Source organism: Triturus cristatus, chromosome 2_1, assembly GCF_964204655.1.
Source record: "Triturus cristatus chromosome 2_1, aTriCri1.1, whole genome shotgun sequence".
Lineage (NCBI taxonomy): Eukaryota > Metazoa > Chordata > Amphibia > Caudata > Salamandridae > Triturus > Triturus cristatus.
Window position 1 is genome coordinate 985945455 of NC_140581.1, and position 21359 is coordinate 985966813.

Sequence of the window (21359 nt, forward strand, 5' to 3'; positions counted from 1 at the left end):
CTCCCCCACCCGACTCACCACCCCATTGCAAAGCAGCCGCCACTGAAAGCAACAAAAAACCAGAAAAGAGTGTCCTTAAAAATTGACTCCATGAGAGTCCGCTATGTCAACCAGATTATCAGTGTTATTTTCTAGTATGAGCAGCTCAAAACAACTCACTGAGATAAATGGGATCAAATGCACCCTTACAAATGATTAAGAATATAAAGTTTTAAAACATGAAACCTAAATAGGTGTCATTATGCTGGTGCATTTCTCCCAGCAATTCATCATCATCACAAGGATTTAATCGATTCATCAGGTAATTCATAAAAGCACATAATCAAGCACATAGCAATTTAAAAGGGAGAAACACTCATTAACGTATTATAAAATCAAACCTGATTGAACACCATGCTCCGGAAATATTAAAACATTACGTTACGATGTAAACGTGACGTGAAATAAAAACATTACCAGGTTGTGAGGACAATTCATCCCTTATAAAAATATTTGTCACACTAAATATGAGAATTTCAATGCATGTCACTCCATAACAGTCATTACCCGTATCACCTTCTGATTTCAAAGGGCACCCCTGATAAAGTTCACAACCGCAGTACAGATGTCAATAGAGACCAATGAATACAGATATCTAAAACTTTCTTTAGAGGTCAAGGGACAATGCTTTCTCAATATTGGGAGCAAAAATCTTGCTCTTGTTGTTTTATAAAGTGCACAAAATAGAACTATGTACAGGGTGCTTTTTTGGACGAATTATCACAGGGCATGGCATAAGCTGTTCGACCAATCTCCTTGACATGGAGAACCTACCAAAAAGTGCACTGTGCCTAACCGAAACCTTGTAAGATAAAATCTAGATTGTGGATTTGTGATAAAATCTAAATAAAATTGTAAGTGATTGGCCAGAGGACTAACCTCAGCAGAACTCAACATTTGATGATGTGTCTGGGGCTGCCGGGGACGAATGCTAGCCCTAGCAAAAAAAGCAGATTTAATACGGTCTTTTGCTTTCGGGATCATATTTTGAAGGTTTTTGAAAAACAAATTGCATAAACCAATCTAAAAAAACATACATTTCAGATGGCAATCCCCGATGATGCCCTAATACCAGTCATGCATGAGAAGCCTAAATAAGGTCCTAGAGACAGACAGATGGACTAAAGCATTAAGTCTGCTAGTAGCAATGTGAGTGGCTATGTGGATCAAAAATGCTTAACAACTCCGGTGCAGGAGTTCACCGAGATTAAGCCCCTCTTTCCAGTGCCAGAACATTAAAAATGCAACAAAAACCATTCTTCTAAAAAGTTCAAAACGGCATCAGCTGGTGCTATGAATCCACAACACATGGAGCCAATGTCAAACCTCTCCTTCCCAAGCAAACTAGAAATAAAGGTCACCCACCAACGTCTAGAGTCCATCTAAAAGAAGAACCTAATCCACTACTTGCCTGAGGAATAAAATCTTAGCAGGAAGCCATCAGAGAAGACATTTGGCAGTCATAATCCTGGTAGTATTTTCAGCAAATGCTGCTGCTATAACTTCATGACTGAATGAAAACCTCTAGTAAGACTCGAAATAAACCGGAGGCATCCTGTAAGGTCAGTGCTAAAAGTTCCAAAGTGGCACTTAAAATTCCAGAATTAGGAAGAAAATGCCAAGGATCCAGCTATCCCACCTGGAATTTCAGGTGGAATTTCACCAAACTCGGGTAACAAACAATATTCAGTACCATATTTAAGCTGAAAACACTCAGCTATGCATAGAAAGGATGCGCTGAACCAAGAAAAACCACAGCATGTCTGGAGAACGTTCTTTTGCATGAATAAGAGCCTGCGGTCCCAAGAATGCAATGACTGGAGCCGGATGCACTGCTTGGCCTCATCACATTGGTAGCCTTACCCGTCAATGCTATAATAGGTCAAATATCAAGGAACCTGAGTATCCTCTCTGGCTTCCAGCTCTTCACAAATCTGTACTGTGGTAAGGGGAAGGAATTGTAAGCTAAACATATCCAGGAAGTCCTTACACTTCAACTGGACCATTGTGTCCAATTCTAGGAGAATATTAAACTTTCAGTAACTGGACTACGGCTGTGCCAATTATGCAAAATTCTAAAGAAACAGACTGCATAATTCCAAAAGATGCAAATCAGACCACTGAAGCTGTACTTTATCATAGTTAAAAGCAACCGTGCAACACACACCTAGAAAGTCTTCCACTATGCACCATGCACAATTCTTCTGGAAACATGGGTCCAAATGTCTTTAAAAACTATCTCCCTACATCTTCCAATAAAACCAAAAAACTAGGAAGGCAATCCATGAAAAAAATGCTGAAAGCATAACTCTGGGTCAATTTCACCAACCACCAAGAGTTGAGGCAAACTATCTGATATTAAAGAAAGACCTGAAGACCACACTTTTCAAGAAAGAATTCCCTCAGATTCCTGGTTTGCTAACTACTTCCCTTTACCTCCTTTGCTCTCATCAAGGGACTAGCTGTAATGAGCGAAGGCAAGTGATTTGGCATTCATCCCAAAGTCTTCCTTTCTCTCTTGCATTAGACGTCTACCGATTGCTTTCCACTACACGGTGACCACAATGGCTTAACATTTAGCTACCATAGAGCAGAGACCTGAAATGTGTTTTTTCCTAAACAACCTCCCTGTAGAACTCACAAAGGCTTTGGCGCTTCATGCTAGGAAGGGCAATAAGAGAACATATTTAGCCTACTACAAGACTTTTATACTGACAAACAAATCCTTTCAACAGCAAGTTAATACCCTTCAATAATGGTGCATTCATTGGGAAGCAATTGAGCAGTCAGTACCTGTAGTTCAGGATCAATAGCCAATAAAATATCTGCCTGCAAGTAGTAGCTGACAGGAACTCTGCCTTGATTACCTACTCAAATCGGAAGCAAGCTCCCATTAGACAAAAGAGTGACCTCCTTCACAACTAACGCGCAGTTTTCTGTGTTGGTCCTTACCCAGGCTCATCATTAGGGCCTACCTGCAATAAAGAACCTTTCTTTACTCACCCTAATGCTTTCGCCCCAGACTCTACAAGTCATTTAGCCAGTGCGCAGCAAATATCCTGACACACACAGCCATAGGCGGATATCCTAGCAAGCTGTTACATCCAAGTCGACTAAACATCTCTACTGTTACCTATTACAAAGATGTAGCACTTACTCAGAAAACTGCCTAACTCTTGTGAAAGGACCATGGAATACCAACACCTCTATCCCACTAGCTTAGAGCCCCCCCGTGGGTTTTAAGATCCTGCTGCAAAATAGGAAGGGGAATACAGGACAGGGTGTATCTATTGAGATATCAAAAGCCTTCCAGTAGCTTCAAATTACAAGCACTGTCTCGCTGGCATCCTGACAGGCCAACTGCCACACTCCCAGTCACTCACATGCATCACCCTAGTTTAATGTCCTCCTCTCTCCAATGCTCATGGACTCAAGGACAATCTCATCTCGCTAGTGAGGTAGCCATGCTCAGCTCTTACATAACTATCATAGGTGACTTTCATTTTATTTTATTTTTTGCATCTTTTATATCGCGCGAACTCGACCCAAAGGTATTGGAGCGCTGTACATGAGCACCGTATTTACATTACATATTCAGGCACGGGGAGATTAAGTGATTTGCCCAGAATCACAGGATGTGGATGCGACCTCGAGGCTCGAACCCTGGTTTCCTGCACCAAAGTCGGCAGTTTAAGCCGACGGACCACATCCTCTCCCATTGGCATTCCATTGGTCAGGATGACAGCAGCCACACTAGTCTGGCAGCTGAGCTTGCCTCATTTAATCTCACACAGTGGGTCTCTATCCATACAGATCATTTGATTGATTGGTCTTCCTCCAAGGACTCCACCAACCCCTCCACTGACATCACTAGTCTCATGATGGCGCCAGTTCCCAGCTCTGACCAATCTCTGGTCTCCTTTCTGTATCTGAACTCTGACCTCAGTCATAAAGCGAGCTATGGCACCAAAAAGGAGACACAGAATGTGGCATAAGATAGATATCTCAGAGGCTCTAGCAAACACAGTCAACGAACCAAGACTTGCAACCTCAAAAGTACTGCTTCTGAGACATCATCACTTTATAACAATGTAATTTACTTGGTAGATCTCTGCTCATCAGCCTGGAAATGCACAAAAAGATGGTATACCTCAGAACTCAGAACAATGTGGCATACAATTAGACCGGCAGAATATAAACTGAGGCAAGACCACGCCAAGAAAACAATTCGGGAGACTTGGACAATAAAGACGGGCTTTTGCACACTACCTCTTTCATCTCAAAAAGATTTGCTCCTTATCATCTTCTAACACTCTTTTCTCATTCATTGGGATGTTCATGTTGCCAGAATGCTGCTCCTTTGAGGATGTCACCTCCCAAGCTATCTGCAACAATCTAACATCATATTTGAATGTATGTAGACATCTCCTCTCACGGACTGGAATGTTTCAAGCTCTATTTGCGTTGTCCACTATTGTAGCAGGAAGGGAGGAGGATTCTTTCTATTTTTAATTGGGAGGCTCGGGCATGGAAAATATCAAATCGGCAGACAATTACATGATTTAGGATTGATTAACAAAAAAAATAATCAAGGAGCATCACAAAAATTACAATCCTATATCAAATGGCTTATACACTTACAAAGAAAAGAACAAAAAAAACTGCACATTAAGTAATAATTTCCAAGTCTCAGATAATCTCCTAAACCCCTTTTTTCCCTTAGCCATAAGAATGGCTAGCTCTATTTCATAAAATTGCGATATTAGCATCCACCAGCCGTTTTGTGATAGTGGGGAGGGACTAATCCATTCTAGAGCTATATACACGATATTGCTACAACAATAGCAATGAATACGATTTGTGCAATATAGTTAGAGACACTCGGGGCCTGATTTGGATGTCGGCTTGAAATCCTCCGACCACAGGTCAGAGGCTTTCCGACAGACATCGAAGGTTTAAACTACAACGGCTGTCTTAAAAAAACGGCGGCCAGAGTTTAAACTGGCTGGTTAATCCGATCAGGGTCCGACGGGCTCAAGGAGCCCATCAGCCAGTCAGAAGGGCCTCCTAATCCCTAATAGACGGCGTTTCTGCCGACGGGATTATGATGGCACTTTCTGACATCAGTTCCATGTCGGCCTTTCTGACATGGAACTGCTACCATAAAGTGCCTTTGGTGGCTCCGAGTAGGGACCTTTTCCCCTGTCACTCCGGTTGTGGCCCTAGGGAGCACCTATGGTGCCCCCCCCTTCACATTCCTGCACTGTGTGTGGTGCCTGCCACACGGTGCAGGTATGTGCAACGAACTTCAATTTTTCAATGGGAGCTTGTGCTACGGGCGGTTTTGGTCTGCGGCACCAGCTCCAGGGCACGAGTCGGGGTTTCAAGGGGGTACACGGCGTCCACCCACTCTTTTCACAGGGTGGATGCCGTCACCCTGCCAAGAAGGTAGGCCCCACAGAAATATGTTGAACTTGTCCCAATTTCATTTTCGGCTATCGGGACACGTTCAGCAGCTCGTGCACGTTGTCTGCTTTTTATTCTCTGCAGCAAGGTGCAGGCACCTAGGGGGCTTTTTTTCCCTGCCTCCAGCTGTGCCAAAGGTAAAGGCAGTTGAAGAGTCATCAGGTCTTCTTTTGAATGATTGTCTGATGGGAGGAAGCCTGGAACCTCTCACTTAAATGCAAACGCACAGGAGCGGAAACATAAGCACACAGATTCTTATTTCTTCACAGATAAGTCAGAGATGCATGCTTATTACAGTCCCTCTATATAAGTGCACGCACTGTAAGAATGTCAGATGAGATGGTCTGTCCCAGTATTCACGCAAATAACAATATAAATAGCGCTATTTTATTTCTTTTACTGATCGTAATGCAGAGTCTTCCAGTGAGGTCACTTCCTGTGATGCCATGTGAGAGGTCACCTGTCGTGACGTCATGTGCTGTGTTGGCACGCGTCATGTCACTTGCATACTGCCTGCAACTTGGTCAGTCCCCCCACTTCTTTTTATAGGACTTGTGCCCTGACCAGCTCCCATTGAAAAATGGAAGTTTGCGACCGCACACCTTATGTATGGAAGCTTCTATGTCGGAATGAAGTTGTTCTGATAAGAATCGAACAATGTGAGACAAGTAGTCATACAGTGAAGAACAGCTCACAAACATATGAATAACAATCTGAATAACATCAGACGCTTCTTTACCACACTTCTGACATGCTTGATTCCCCCATTAGTCTCCATTTAGGAAATCTTTCAGGTGCATAATATAGCATGCACATGGTTTTGAACTGTTAGTGCTTTAAGTGTACAGATTATAATGAGGAACTGGACCAAACAAAAGTAAGTAAGTGTATATTTGTCTGCCAGAACTGAAAGATCATCTCGTGGACGACTGCTCATGGCTCTGTAAAAGAATTGCCTGAATGTATTAATGCAGGCAATTCAGGGCATTCCAAGTTTATGTCTTTATATTTACTTCGTATGAAATAGTTGCTCATTTGCAAGTATTTATACAAGTAGTGTTGAGGTGGGTTAAACTCGAACTGTAGGTCTGGAAAAGTACCGAAAACCCCACTGGTTAGTAGCTGGCTGACTGACTGTCACAAGTCCATTTTTATACCATCTAGCACAAATGGTATTTTGAAAAACAGACGGTAAGAAAGGGATCCGATTGGTGTGTATTAATTGATAAGAGTAATTTGATACTTTTTCCACCGTTCGCTCCGAAATTCGTATCCGAAATTAGCTCGAACTGTGCACATTTAATGTAGTTATGATATGTATGGCCAGGGAGGCCAGAAAATAAATATTTGGTGTACATGCTTATGGATAATTAATATATGGGTTGCATGTTATAGCACTTATGCATTAGAAGACGACAGATACGTTGTGCAAAGGCCACCCAAAAATCTTGCTTTAAAACCAGCCCCCTATTGCAGAGATAGCTAATGAACTGATAGATCTACGAGCTCTCCGATATCCCCATATAAAACTACCAATGGTGGAGTCAAATCTTTTCAAATAGGGATTAAGAACTCAGAACGAAATTGCCCTAAACAGATGCAACCATATTGGGAGGATGTTCTTTAAGAAATTACACCGCTGAATAATAATTAATGGTAGCTTATGTCAGTGACGCATTTTAGATATGGATTGTGTAAGGTAAGGACTCTTTTGTATGATCACCCTGCACTCATTTTTGGACTGATGTGCTTTTTGGACTCTGAGATGAGGTGCACTAGGCACCGCAGACCAGGAACCCGTGCCTGTTGAGCTCTGGGCCCTCAAAATCTATGTGCAACTGGCTAATACATTATTGGCATATTTGACTTACTTGTAGGTCCATGATACATGATACCAAGTGTTCCCAGAGCTGATAAGCTAAACGTCAGCAGTGGACTACAGTACTTAACTGTGACACCACTGCAGTGGCAAAGGAAAAACGTGGCTCTCGGTCTGCCACTGCAGCCTTGTCGGGCAGTTTTTAAACTGCCAACTTGACATGCAAAATAAACCCTTTTGCCAAGTCTAAAACTTCCTTTCAATAATTATAAGTCAAACTTAGACCTTAGTAGCCCTGAAGGAAGGTGATAAATATTAAAAAGAAGGACATGTTCTTTTTATTTATTACATGTCCTGAAAGTGAACACTCACCATTGCCTTTTCCACTGCAGCAAGGCTGATAGTCCCACTTGCTATCATGAGGTTACACTAGCCTAACCGCTTAGTGCTAACTTTCATTTGAGACCACCAAATATAGCACCTCAAGGTATCAAATTGTTACATTAAACCCAACTTATTGCTGAAGTCGGATTTAAAGTAATAATATAAAGGTGACTTTAGAAAATCACCACTTTCTGGTCCCAAAGTTCCAGTGTTTGTTTCAGATTCATTGGAGCAGTTGTCACCAGGGACAACCTGCCTTCCTCCTGCCTGGGTCTGTGACTGGCTCCCAGAAAAGGAGAACAAAATGCTTGTTGGTGGAAGGAGGTGTTATTTCCCCCCACTCCAAATCCCCCCACCTCCCCCCCCCCCCACAGGATGGGCAGAGGGCTGTGGCTACAGATAGCCAAGTGTCTAAGAGCTGGTCGTTTGTTACAGGCATATGCAAGTCACACTTAGTTCCTTAACTTTCTCTCTCCTTAGGGAAGGTAAACAAGCTGGTGGCATCTCTTCCAAAGGGGGAAAACCCATTGCAGAACCGGTGCCCACAGCTCTGGCCAATGGAGGCAAGGTTTTAAAATCTTGGATTTGGGCAGAGAGATGCCCTGTGGAGTCAAGTGCCAATTACACAGGATGTGATGTAACAATGGTTAGGGATGCTTGTGGGAATTTTTACCCCAACAAATAACGAGTTCTCCCCACACACAAACTCGGCATAAACGCAGCACCCCTGGCTACTAGCCTCAGAATACTATTAGACTTGGAAAGAACATATGAAGAACTGCACCTGGTGAACCTGTGGAACTTAGAAAGGCTGCACCAATAAAACTGCAGGTGCTGAACCAAGAATGGAATTCAGAAAGAGAGGGGCTGCTCCTGCTGCTGACTTTGTGTAGAGATATATCCCAAGGGCTGAACCTGCTCCCACTTGTGTCAATGATCAGTGAGTGGAGCCCAACGGCTAGAGGGCTAGCCTCCTGTTAAGCTACAGGGACAAAAAAGCTAAAGATGCTTCGCACCTGCAAAGAGCCCAGCTGACCAGCTACTGATGGACTTGCCCCGGGCTCAGCTGATGCAGCCCGTGAGCTTGCATCCTAATCGTCAAGAGGTCCCTCCCCAGGTCCTGGACCCCTTGCCGGTACTGGAGTGTACTCTTTCTCCCAACGGAACTGCAACTTGTGAGCTTTAAGCTAAAAGATCATGTTTTTGCCACTGAACTAGAGGCTCATATCAGCTACTTTGCCAGTTTGTAGGTAGTCTCGAACTTCTGTTGAGAGCCAAGGCTCCCACCAGACAGCTGGACACCGGACTCAAGATGCAGGGGTTCTGGCGACAAGCCAGTCAACAAGAAAAAGAGCCAGAAAAGGCCGAGACTCATAGACTATCGCTATAAGTGTAAAGCAGTGATTTATAAAACATTTGAGTGAGCTGTAGTAATTTATGAAAACCTTTCAATAAAATCATATCTTTGGTTTCCTTCATAAGATTTTTGCCATTTTGAGGTCTATTTAAATATAAAAATATATACTTCTTTTATAAATTGGAGTGGGGTTCTCATTGTGTCATTTCTCTTATTTAATAACTGTTTTGGTACTGATAAATTCTTTATACTTGTTTTACGTCTGACTGCTCTGAGCCATAGCACCCATGGTATAAGTCCTTGCATTAGTGCAGATTTACAGATTTCGTGAATTCACAACAATATACAGAAGTAGGCCAGGAAATCATACTCTTAGAAAACATTTGTGAGCTACTTTTTAGCACGAGCACATATGCAAGTGTAGATTTGCTCATCTGTTGAGCGTTTACAAGTTCACTTTCCCACCAACCAACCCGGGAAGAAGTTTTAATTCTGCCATTGTCAGGAGTAAATTTCCAACTTTTTAAAGGTCATTCCAACTCTGGAGCAATTCCTTAACGCTACCTCCAGAACCATATTGTAGATCAATGGAAAGGTGGCAAAATATGGAAATTGCTAGAATTCAAACCCTACTATAGTATGAGCCCGGTCATAACCAGAAAGGCTTATAGCAGAGCTTTTATCAAATGAGATTACTGCCATAATTTGTTGCTGCACTACCTGGCACCAAAAGGACAAGTGGATTTTTTTTACAGGACAAGTATATTTGTGAAGCGACCTGTGCCATGGACAAGTAGATATTTTATTAAATTGCACACCCCTGTTGGTCAAAACTTACCACTTCAAACATTGCCCATCCCTTACTAAAATGTATTTTCCGGACAGCACATATGGCTGATTGGGCTCTTCTTAAACTACAAAAACTAGGACTCATTGAGTCAGCCAAATTCTAGTCCTCCAAGATGAACCAAGATACCCTCAACCACAAGCTACTCGATTGTCACTTTATTTACATTTTCTGGAGCAATATCAGTTCCTTGTTAGTCACAAATAATTCCCTGGAGGGAATCATTTGTGACTATCAAGGCTATCTTGGAGCCCTGTCCCTTTGGTATGTGGGGCCTCTCTCATTCCATTTGATATCAATATCAGCTCCTACATATACAATATCTTAAACTTACCCTGGTGCCTGACCTAGTTTCTATAACTCTTGGCGCCTTGAAAAAAAAATATTCTCCTTCTCGACCCATTATATATCTAGGAATTAAATAGATTGTTTCTGCATCTAAGGACTTTTCTCAACTACCCATACATACATAGTAGGCATGGACACAAATCATAATAGGTGCTAACAATAACCTAACCACTTTCCTATCTTCAACAAAAACCAGACTGACCATTTGGGCTAGATTGGAAAAATGTGCAGAAGATTCCAAGTCACCTCAAATTCCATATCTAGCCAACTCCCAATCTTTCATTCATTACGGAGCTGATTAATCTCCCTGGAGGCCATTTACAAATGGAAAACCTACTATTTCCACACACTCCCATCCACACCGCACATTCATACCCCTCGTTCCTATTCTTCTCACTCCTTTCTCTTTCCTCCATTTTTCATCACTGTGCATAAACTCAGCATGAATGTAATCTCTTCTATCATCACTAAATGACACTACACGGATACTCTCAACTAAGTAATTTGATTATCCCATTTCATAATATCATCGTGTATCAAACACCTCATTGAATATCAATTGTACTTTTAGACTACATTAATCTACAATACGTTTTTCTGGGTATTATTTCTGTATGCATTATGATTTGTTCTCACCCTATGTTACGTACAACTCAATAAAAATTGGCTGAACTGAAAAAAAATAAAAACCCTGTACTAACCAAATGCTTTCCCTGTGCCATAGCATTCTACCCATTCACCAATGCACTGCAGCACTATTAGAGCAGTCTCAAGATCTATATAAATGCACAACATATGCTGAGAAACTAGGTGATCACGTGGAAAACAAACCCAAGATTCACCACGCAGATCTAAGCAACAACAACAACAATCACACCCCAAAAAAATAAAACACTTTTTCAAGCGAATTTGCTTTGTCACATTTAGCCATGCATTCCAACCTTTTGTCACCAATACTGATTGGAGCCCTGCTCAACTCTCTCATTCCCACAACGCAGTTTGACTGCCTCTCAGTACCACAACTAATAACCAACACGATCCAGTGTAATGCCCACTAACCCATTACTGAAAAGGCATCAGCATTCTGCAATATAAAGATGTCTGTTAGCTTGCATGCCAACAGCAACTACCTCAACAATAATTTACTTATTGTCCATACTTTCAGATGTGTAATTAAAAAAAGAAGGAAGGAGGAGAATAATTATCTATACAAAAGCTACAAACATAAACTTGTGAGAAGAGATTACCCTAGTTAGATTTTACAAAGCATTAACTCTCCTCTCTGATTAGGTGTTCTGGTCTTTATCCGTATAGGCAGTGGCATTTCTTGGAAAAGCCCGTGGGCCAATAGCTGGAATGAAAAGAAAGAAATGCAGGCACTCACCAGCCCTCCCACTGAAACGTGACGACCCATTTACATTAAACAATTTGCAACCACGCAGAAGCATGTCTTTCTTACGTCTTCAAGACTTCTCAGAGCCTGGCAAGACCTTCCATTTCATGAACTGTTTTGAACGTGATGTTGATTTGTAGTGTACAAAATAAAATACATTTCTCACATCCCTTAATCGCAAGGAAAGGGAAAATGAACCTATAGTTTCAGATAACATATTTGGTATCAACACTACTGAAAATGGTATAAATTGATGCGGATTCATACATGCCTGTGAATTGGTTATAAGCTGCATTTATAAGAAAGCCAGTGGTGTTTGCTTCAATGAAACATTACCCTTATGTAAAGTTGTCTATACTTCAGAAATACTTGAAACCTGTGGCTGCATTTACTCCCGAGGTTTTATTCGATACACTTGCACCCGAATGGAAGACATAGTGCATGTTTAAGATGCTGCAGGCTAAGCTGTTAACAAGCAACTAACAGTAGCGTGGGTTTCATGACATAGGTGACGTGAACACTGTGCAATCTATATATGAAAAACTGTCAGCCCTGTGTAACCCGGGTCAAAATGCCCGCTGCTGCACCCACGGATACCATAACTAAACCACCATCACTTCAATGAAAACTAAAACATAACGAGTAAGTACGGTCGTCTGGGTTGAACAAACATGACGCTCACTCCAGGAGCAAAACAAAGGGTGCTCTACTAAGGCACATATTGAGGACGAAGAATTACTTTACAGTTCAAGCAAACTCAGGGACAGCAATGCCATATTATAGTCCGTCAAATCATAGACAATGCCCCACTTAAATTGGACAAATAAACTATGAGGGGTGGTGCAAGACGGTGCAATGTGGTGCTAGGGAAGCACAATGTGGTGCTACTTAGTCGCAACCACAGTAATACAACATTATATACGTGGTTTAAATGTATAGGGTGAGCATTCTTGACTTCATCTCTAGTTACCTGCTTCGAGACCTTTTTAGGTGCACTTGTTTAAATTCACTCCCATATAGTCTGTATGTCCCTATTAACGAGCCATAGCAGGGTACTTGCCAAGCTAATGAGCATACTTTGAAATAAGTAATGCATCAAAGAACATGGACTGAGTCTCAAGAGGCAATCCATCTAAATGTTTCATGAAAAAAGAGAAGAGAAAGTCCCCTGCCACAGTTGAAAGGACATTTATTAAGCAAACAGGATTAAAACTGTCATAGACCAGAAACACTAGTGTATTAACTAATATGCTTTAGAGACAGAAGCTAGATTGCGGTAGTCTCTTCTTTTTACCGAGGGCTCTGGAGCTGTACAGGATTCCTCAATAGTCTGTGCTCTTTCAAAACCTTTCTGTTGCCTCAAAAATTGTTATCAGCTCTGCTACCAGTATCCCCAAAATACCCATCTCCATCCTCTAGAAATCTAGACAGAAAATATGGTCTGCAAAATCTAACCAGTAGCTTAGGTGTGTGTCTGTGCCGGGGCGTTGGATGAATGGGTTTAAACTCAATTTGTACAACTCGCCATTTCTGAGTGCATCCTACATTACACTATTTCAACAGCTGATCGCTCTGTTGCTTCAACTTTTTTCAGGAGGACATCTCAGATTAAAGCTCGGTTTTACAAAATACAAAAGGCAAAGGGTGTATCAGTGTCTGAAAATACTTGGGTGAACAGGCACAAGAACAAATATTTATTTTGCTGCCTTTATCATGAGATTTCTAATATAATCCTTTCTCCTGGAAGGTCCAACCGTAAATGACTCCACTGGTGGTTTATGTAGTACTGATGTTCAGTTATAAAGTTCTGCTCAATCCTTTATCTGCAGTGGTTCTGATACCCGATAAATGTTTTTAATTGTATGATTGATTGTATTTTAACTAATCAGACTGAACCACTACAAAATCATAAAATTATTACTTGGACTAAAGAGAGATTTAAAACGTGCAAGGAGTTTTTACGTCCAATTGATAAGAAAAACAAGGTAACATTTTTTCATAAACAGTATAAGGCACCTTTCTAAATGTGTCTGGTGCTCATAAAAAAAAATATAAGATGCATCCTAGTTATACATACATACATTCCGAAAAGACAGTGTTTAGCAAATTCAGAGAGATTATCAACAGGACTTCTGGTGCTTAAAAAATGCCGACAGAGCTAAGCCTCAGAATATTAGGGGAGTGAGAGTCAAAATATTTTTTAAATGATATGGCTAGAAAGACAAGCATGACGCCTTTGAATGCCAAGAGGGACCACCAACAGAATAGAAGTGCAATAGTGCATTCTTAAAAAGTTTTAAGACTGGGACATATGGGCCATGTCCTTTGCTGTCAGCACTTTCCCTAGTGAGCCACAGGATTCGGTTTGTCCAATGGTGCACAGGACACTGAAACTGAGGCACAATTTAAGATAATTGAAAATCTTTTCTCCAAATACCAGAGTTATCCAGGTTGCTTTTTCTTTTGAAAATGGGGTAAATGTTATCAATATAAGGGCCAAATCTTAAAAAACCACAATACTCAAACATGTTTCCCGATGTCGAGCATTCCTCTGGAATCTTGTGCCAGGCTAGCTCTCTAGATTACGTTTGAACTACTGCATCAACTCCTGAAACCAAATACCCATTCTTTCTCTAAACAAACTTTATAGACAAAGAGTCAAACAACCCCACAACATCTGTGTAATTTCCATTGAGTAAAACTGTGAAGAGCAAAAAAACATTGTTTGGTAAAGGAGAAATATGAATACAGACATCAATGCTAAAAAATAAGATGCTTGCATGAAGGATGCAACCTTAGGGTACTGCCAACCATTAGGAAATAAACCAAAAAACTTATGCTAAGACTACTAAGATAAACGTATAGATCACAGCTGTATGTAACAATGGATTTCTGCATGCTGTCTGTGGGCAGGTGAAGTCACAAAATGGAAAATTGACAAATGATCTTGACCTTTACTAGCCGGCTGAAAGCTCAAACTCTAAATCTTCACCAGGAAATCTAAAAAGTGAACATATAACAATGTGTATTGGCATTCCAGGGGTTTCAATACATACTAGTGTATTGATATATTGAAAAAGGGTTCAATGACACACAATATAAATAAGCAGTATTGGTAAGCACCTTGACCAAAAGTTTTTTAAACACAAAATAATTCTGACGAAGTTGAAATGTAACTAACTGCACACCATTTGAAACACAGATTACTTTGACCATTAATCTTATGGTATTATCTCCTAGAATCACCGAGCAGCACTAGTAACCTAATATATCTGGTAACAGCTAAGTTCCAATGTTGAAGCTTTTCTATGAATTATTTGTTACCACGTGCTTTCTGTCAAAAAGATTCACTCCAAGTGTTTTCTCTGAGAAATGTATGCCACTTATAAATCCTAGTAATAAACATGGATTTCATTTAGAGGCACCTCTATAAACTCTACACTACATCCAAATGTTATTTGCAATTTCAAATACTCATTTGAATTACAACCCTCTCTTGGCACTTACACGTTGTCACAGTAAGAAAAGCAAATGCACCTTTAAGAAAGCAAATTGGTGATGCAACATGTAAACAGACGTTGGAATATTCAGTACAATTAATGTAGTATAAAACACAGCACCGCGAAATCCACTTTATTTGTGGAAACTTCAATCTATCTTGCAAGGTTATATTAAAATGTTAAGCACAATCAACTCCTACAATTATAACAACAGGCTCATATTCATTAGCAGATATTTCAAATAAATGCATACATCTGACTTACAAAAAAAAGTACTGTTTGAACCTTGAAAAATGCATTTCGAAACCTGCATAGAATTTCTTACTATCTTATGCATTTTTTTTTTTAATGAAGATAAATCGTGTTTGACTCTTGATTTCGACTGCAAATTAGAATACCTTCTGAGGTTATTGCAAAACCCTGTCGACACCACTGAATGCAGGGCTTTTTCAACTTCCCTTTTAATAATTAAAAAGATGATGTCACCTACTTTAAAAGGCGTGAAAGGTAAACAATAGGTTTCAACAAATCAGGTAAGATTAAGGGGTTAAAGATAACCATTTTAGTAAAATAATAATTAGGCAAAAATACTGTAAGGCAGAGATGCATGGCATAGCACCTGGTACCTACTGTTACGTTTGGCGATATAAAACCCAGCAGTAGGAAATAATACTGAGCACGTTTTTAGAAATAGTAAGATCAGGCCTTACTGGCAAACTGCCCCAGACACCATTATAGTTCAGTCGACTTCTGAAAACACCTCTACTTTCAGTCCTATCTGTCACTTCCATAATATTAAACTTTTTGGGTCTGCAGGTTCCCTTTGCCTAAAATTGCCTCTGAAAATATCAGATCGAATATCATTTACCTAGCCAACAACACTGTCCTTCGTTTTCCCATTATGATGGTAGTCCAACTCTTATCACTTTAGCCAGGACTTTAAGTTTGCCGAATCCCTCCGGGTCCCAAACCATGTAGTAATTAAACGGATCCCTTTCGGGCTCTGTATTCACGTCCTTAACCATACCGACAATAACACTAATCGATTTCTGAGTAAATATTTGTAAAAGTTAATGTAAATCATTTTGTTCCCGTTTATAATGTACACAATTTACTTAATCTAGCATTCCTTAAGAGTGTTTTCTTTCTCTAGGATGTTATGTTACAGTAGTTTTTGCCTTGACACAGAACCCCAACATCGCAGATATAGTTAACCAACATGATTCGCCCACAGATCTGGGGCACAGCCTGCTTAAACATTAGGGAATACAGAAATGTATTTGTGGCATGTTCTCCATCGCATAAACAACGACGTAATTTACCATCGTTATTCCCGGTACAAGATCTTACTGTGATATAGTTTATTAGCTAAATTATATTTTTCTCTCTACCGTCACCCAAACTGCAGAAGAACACGGTTGTTTTTGCTTAGTTTTGCACCAGTGCACTGTTAAAGTGAGAAGCCTATAAGTTCATATGTGCCGTTTGCACTTAAAAGGGTAGACTGCACTGTCCCCACAAAAAGGTGATGAAGCCAACGCAAACAAAAGGTAGAAGCTCGGGGAGTTGTGAAAACAGCAAGAGGGCAAGACATGGATGGCGCTCATAGGACCTTACAAGTACAACTACACTGTTAAGCAGGCTGCACATTCCTCAAGCCGGAAGAAGTGGCCTCGAAGAACCTGTCTAACCAGGTGGGAGAGGGGCCTTGATGGGGGAAGCGTGTTTACAAGGCGTACGTGAACAAGTCGTAATGGAAAACTGTATTTTTGATTTTAAAAATGTTGTCAGCCAAATACTACGAACGCCAACAGCTCACACAGGAACTCCCCATTTGTCAACAGGTGCCTCGCGGAAGTGGGGGCCTGCAGCGCAGAGTGCAGGAATGGTAGCGAAACTCTGCCAGGTCGTATTGGTGCGACCGGTGCCGTTGGAGCGTGTCTCCCCTTACCGAAGAAGTGGCATCGTTAGTTCCAAAACCTCAGAATGAGGCCAATTGCTAAATTAAGTACTATAAGCGCGCAATGCAAATGCACACCCCGTACACTGTCCACATCGCACAACGGGGCATCGGGCTGGTGCTCCCGGGCAGGGGATAGGGGAGATCAGTGTAAGGCCTAGACAGCCTGCCTGGCAGAGTCAACAAGCCGCAGGCAGGCACCTCTCTCGGCGGAGCCAGGGCAGCAATCTTCCAACTAAGCGGGCACTGTTTCCTGCTCTATAACAGCACCCCAAACTCCTCCTTCCCGAATCCCTAGATCTCCCAGGAGTGCGCTCGCCCTCCTCTAGAGTCTCACCTGTACGGCACTGTTCAGGAAGCAGCTGTTCTGGCCGGGCTCGTTCAGGAGCCCCTTGGTAGGCGCGAGGGACAGGATGCTCCCGGGCTGATACGTCTTACCCAGGTTGCTCCCACCGGGCCTCCGGAAGAACTTCACCCACGCCATTCTCCCACCTTCCAGGAAAAGTCTGAAAGTCAGGTGCGCTACCCGACGTCGCCTGCCGACATGTCACGTGCCGATGCCTGGCGCACTACGGTCTCCACCGCGTGCCTACTATGGTGCCCCTGGGACTGTAGCGCTACTGTTCCCGCAAAAGCTTCTGCCCCGGTGTTCGTTGGTGGCTGTCAGGCAGTGTTCTACTGTCAACACGGCCGGGGCAGTAGCCAATAGCCGCCAGTGGGCGGGGAACTCCTTGACCACGCCTCTTGGAGACGGCCTGCTCCTCTCAGCTGTGCTGAAAACAAACGGCGGTAGATGCCCACTGGGCGAAACGGGAGTCAGACGTGGGAAATAGACATTCACAGAAGGCGGCCTACCCCTCACCCCCCCCCCCCCCCCGCCTTTACTGAAAGAGTCTGTGGCGGCCATCTACAAACCAGGAAAGAAGTTGTTTTTAAAATACTGCGTTTGTTTGGATATTTTTTTAAAAAATGAATTACACAAACAAGGATTTTATTAAAATGTTTATATAAAGTGACAGCCAGTTTGCGGCACTAATTTCATTTTATGACCAAATATAAATAAACTATATTTTTATTTTTTAATAATGTCTACTAACTTATAAAGAAAAATATATGGCTTCCCATCAAAACAATCATCAATATGGTACTATTACTCCAATTTGATGGTGCTGCTCCGCAATGCTCAGCAGCAAATGCTATCTTTATACAATGGACGCCACTGTTCTCAGCGGCCCCAGTGCCGAGTACGAAATTCCTTTTCTCGATCTATTTACCTTGGTCTCTTTTAACGCTGCAGTTCTTGAGCTAGCCAGGTTCAGTTTCTCGTTGCCTTAGTTAGAGAAACAAGACCGCGTTCTTTCTGCTGTCTTACATGAGCGGTGTTTGTGTAGCGCTTTATTTGGTGAAGTTCCATTGTTTTGGGTCATGTACATTTGGTGGGGTTAGTTTGATTACATTTTTTTTATTCTTTTATTATAATTTGCTGCCTAGATGCCAACTTTTGGCAGCATGTTTAGGCAATTCCAACAGGTCTGGCTTATAACTGAAGGGACTCTTCAGTCACTGGTGAGTTTAGGCTCTAAATGCGGCATTATAAATGTGCCCAGGCACTCATCCTTTCATTCATTCATTCACTCATGTTGTGCCAAGAATAACAGGGAGGACGCTGGCAGGTAGTGATAACAGCGTGTAGTTTATTCACTCAAATTACAGCATGTAATTCCGATATAATGGCCCACGAGGAGCGGCGATGTCCGCTCGCCGCCAGCTCTCTCCGTCCAGTGTTCCGCCCCCCTCCGCGTCACGGAGCCGCCCGTCCCGATTGGACGGGGCGTCACGTGACACAGAGGGAACGAGACACTAGACCGTACAACATCTCCCCTTCAATAATATAACAGCAAAACGTTAATCATGTCATAACAAAGTCTTCAAAGCGCTTGGGCGCCCTAACAGATCTGGTAGGCCTCCTAGGAGTCACAAACCGAGGTTGCCCCTCGGCGCATAGCGGGCTACTATATCTGGTACCCTCCTGGACACCTTGGTTGCCTTCGAACTCCCGCACGGACTTCATTCCACCACGCCCACCGGCACCACTTGTCTCAACTCGCATCTCCTCATGAAATGCTGATTCACCACTGCTAGCTCTGTCAACAGGCGGGGTGTGCAGCCAACCATTATCCGCCCGTTCACTCCTGCTCACAACCTCGTACTCTTGCCACTCAGGTACACTATCGTCATGCCTGGGCCCACTCGCACGGCCTCCATTCATAATGATGTTTTCCTGGCCTGCTTTGAGCTTGACGATGTCATCTTTGCTTCTCCATCCTCCGCTTTCCAAACACACTGCCCCTTTCCTGACCTCCCGCACACGTACAGGAGTTTGAAAGACTGACTCCCCCTTCATCACCTTATGCGGCTTCCTTACTAGGACCCAATCTCCCTGTTCCACCTCCTTAGCTCTGGCTCTATTCACAGTATCGGCGTACTTTTTTGCACACTCTTGCTTAGCCATGAGTCGCTCCCTGACTCTCAGCGTCTTCTCATGTACACCCTCCGTGTCTTCTCGCACATCATACCACTCGTTGTATTTGGGGGTAAGTTCACTGGTGCACCGTCTCCCCCTCATCAAATAGAAAGGCGTGTGACCAGTAACGGCATTTGGAGTGTTGTGGTAAGTGTGCACCTTGTCCGCGAGAAACATCTTTACATCCAAGTTGGACGCAAGGGCAAGCTGGATTCCCTCTTTGAGGAACCTGTTCATTCTTTCTACCTGCCCATTGCTCTTCGGGCTGTATAATGGGGTCTTCTCCTGCTTGATCCCCGAGTGGGCGAGAAAATCCATCATTTTCTTGGATACCAGCTGGGTGCCGTTATCGGATACCATGACCTTCGGTTGCCCTTCTTGAGCGAAGATTTTTCGTAGCACTTGAATCACCCGGTCCGTGGTAACCTCTCGGACGAACTTGTACTGTATCCACTTGGAGTAATAGTCGGTGATCACGATGAGAAATCTGCAATCCTCCGGCAGCAGTGAAAACGGGCCCGCGAAGTCGATGGCGACCTTGCTCCATGGGCCAGCCGGAATCTCCACTCTCTGCAGCTCCCCTCTGCTGGTTTTCCAATGCTTGTCCGCCTTCAGACACTGCTCACACCTGTCAATGAATTCGCAGACGTCGCTGGACATCCCCGGCCACCAGTAGTACATTTTTAATAGGTTCTTGGTCGCGGTGCCGCCAGGGTGACCTTTGTGGGCAATCCTTATTAGTTTGCCCCTGAGACCTTCCGGAGGGACAAACAGCTCATGCCGTTTCAAGAAGCCATTCTCGAGGGTGAGTTCCGCACTCACCTGCTGGAAGCTCCGGAGGGACCCATGTAGATTCCGCACGGGAGGCCAATATGATGTCACGTGGCCCATCACGGTGCGGAGAACCACGTCCTTCTCCTGAGAAGCGAGCCACTCCTCTTCAGATATGGAACCTTCGCACATCGTCGTGGCATCCACCAGTGCCACCACACACTCCGTATCGTCCAGGGACCCATCAACGTCCCCTGCCACGGGCAAGCGGGACAGGCAATCCGCTCTGCAGTTGAGGCCACCCTTGATGTGCCTGATGGTGAAGTGATATTCCTGCAGCTTGGACAGTAGGCGCAGCAGCCGCGAACTGGCCTTCCCATTACCACGGCCCTCGCCGGCCATCATGTAGATCAGGGGTTTGTGATCCGTGACGATTTCGAACACCTTGCCCCACAAGTAGTTCTTAAGTTTCTCCACCGCCCAGACACAGGCGAGCGTCTCGCGCTCAATGGTGCTGTAGTGCTTCTCGGCATCGCTCAGAGAGCGGGATATGAAGGCGATGGTGTTCTCCTTCTGCCCGTGGAACTGGCAGAAAACCGCCCCAATGCCCTTTGCACTTGCATCGACCGTGACCACATTCCGCAAGTCCTTGTTGTAAGGCTGCAGCACCGGTGCCTCTGCGATACTCCTCTTGACGGCCTCGAAGGCCGCGTCCTGCTCCGCTGCCCACGCGTACTTGACATTCTTCCTCAACAAGGCCCTCAGTGGCTCCACAGTGGTCGCGTACCCCTGTAGGAACTTCGAATAGTACTCACTGAGCCCCAGGAAAGACCGCAGTGCATCCTTGTCGCCAGGGCACGGAGCTTCTCTGATCGCCTTCACCAGGTCTTCTTTGGGAGCAATCCCATCCGGGGTCAACACATGCCCCAAGTATTCGATCTTGGACTCCAT

General features: G+C 43.3%; 1 protein-coding gene across 1 annotated transcript in view; it reads right to left on the reverse strand.

Annotated features, from left to right (window-relative positions):
• Nucleotides 1–17796, reverse strand: part of USP53 (ubiquitin specific peptidase 53) — a 260171-nt gene extending 242375 nt beyond the window's left edge. Inside the window, exon 1 of the mRNA XM_085634305.1 lies at nt 17451–17796. Coding sequence (XP_085490431.1) covers nt 17451–17597 — 147 coding nt within the window. The 5' untranslated portion in view covers nt 17598–17796. The remainder of the gene's footprint in view (nt 1–17450) is intronic.
• Between the last annotated feature and the right edge of the window lie 3563 nt (nt 17797–21359).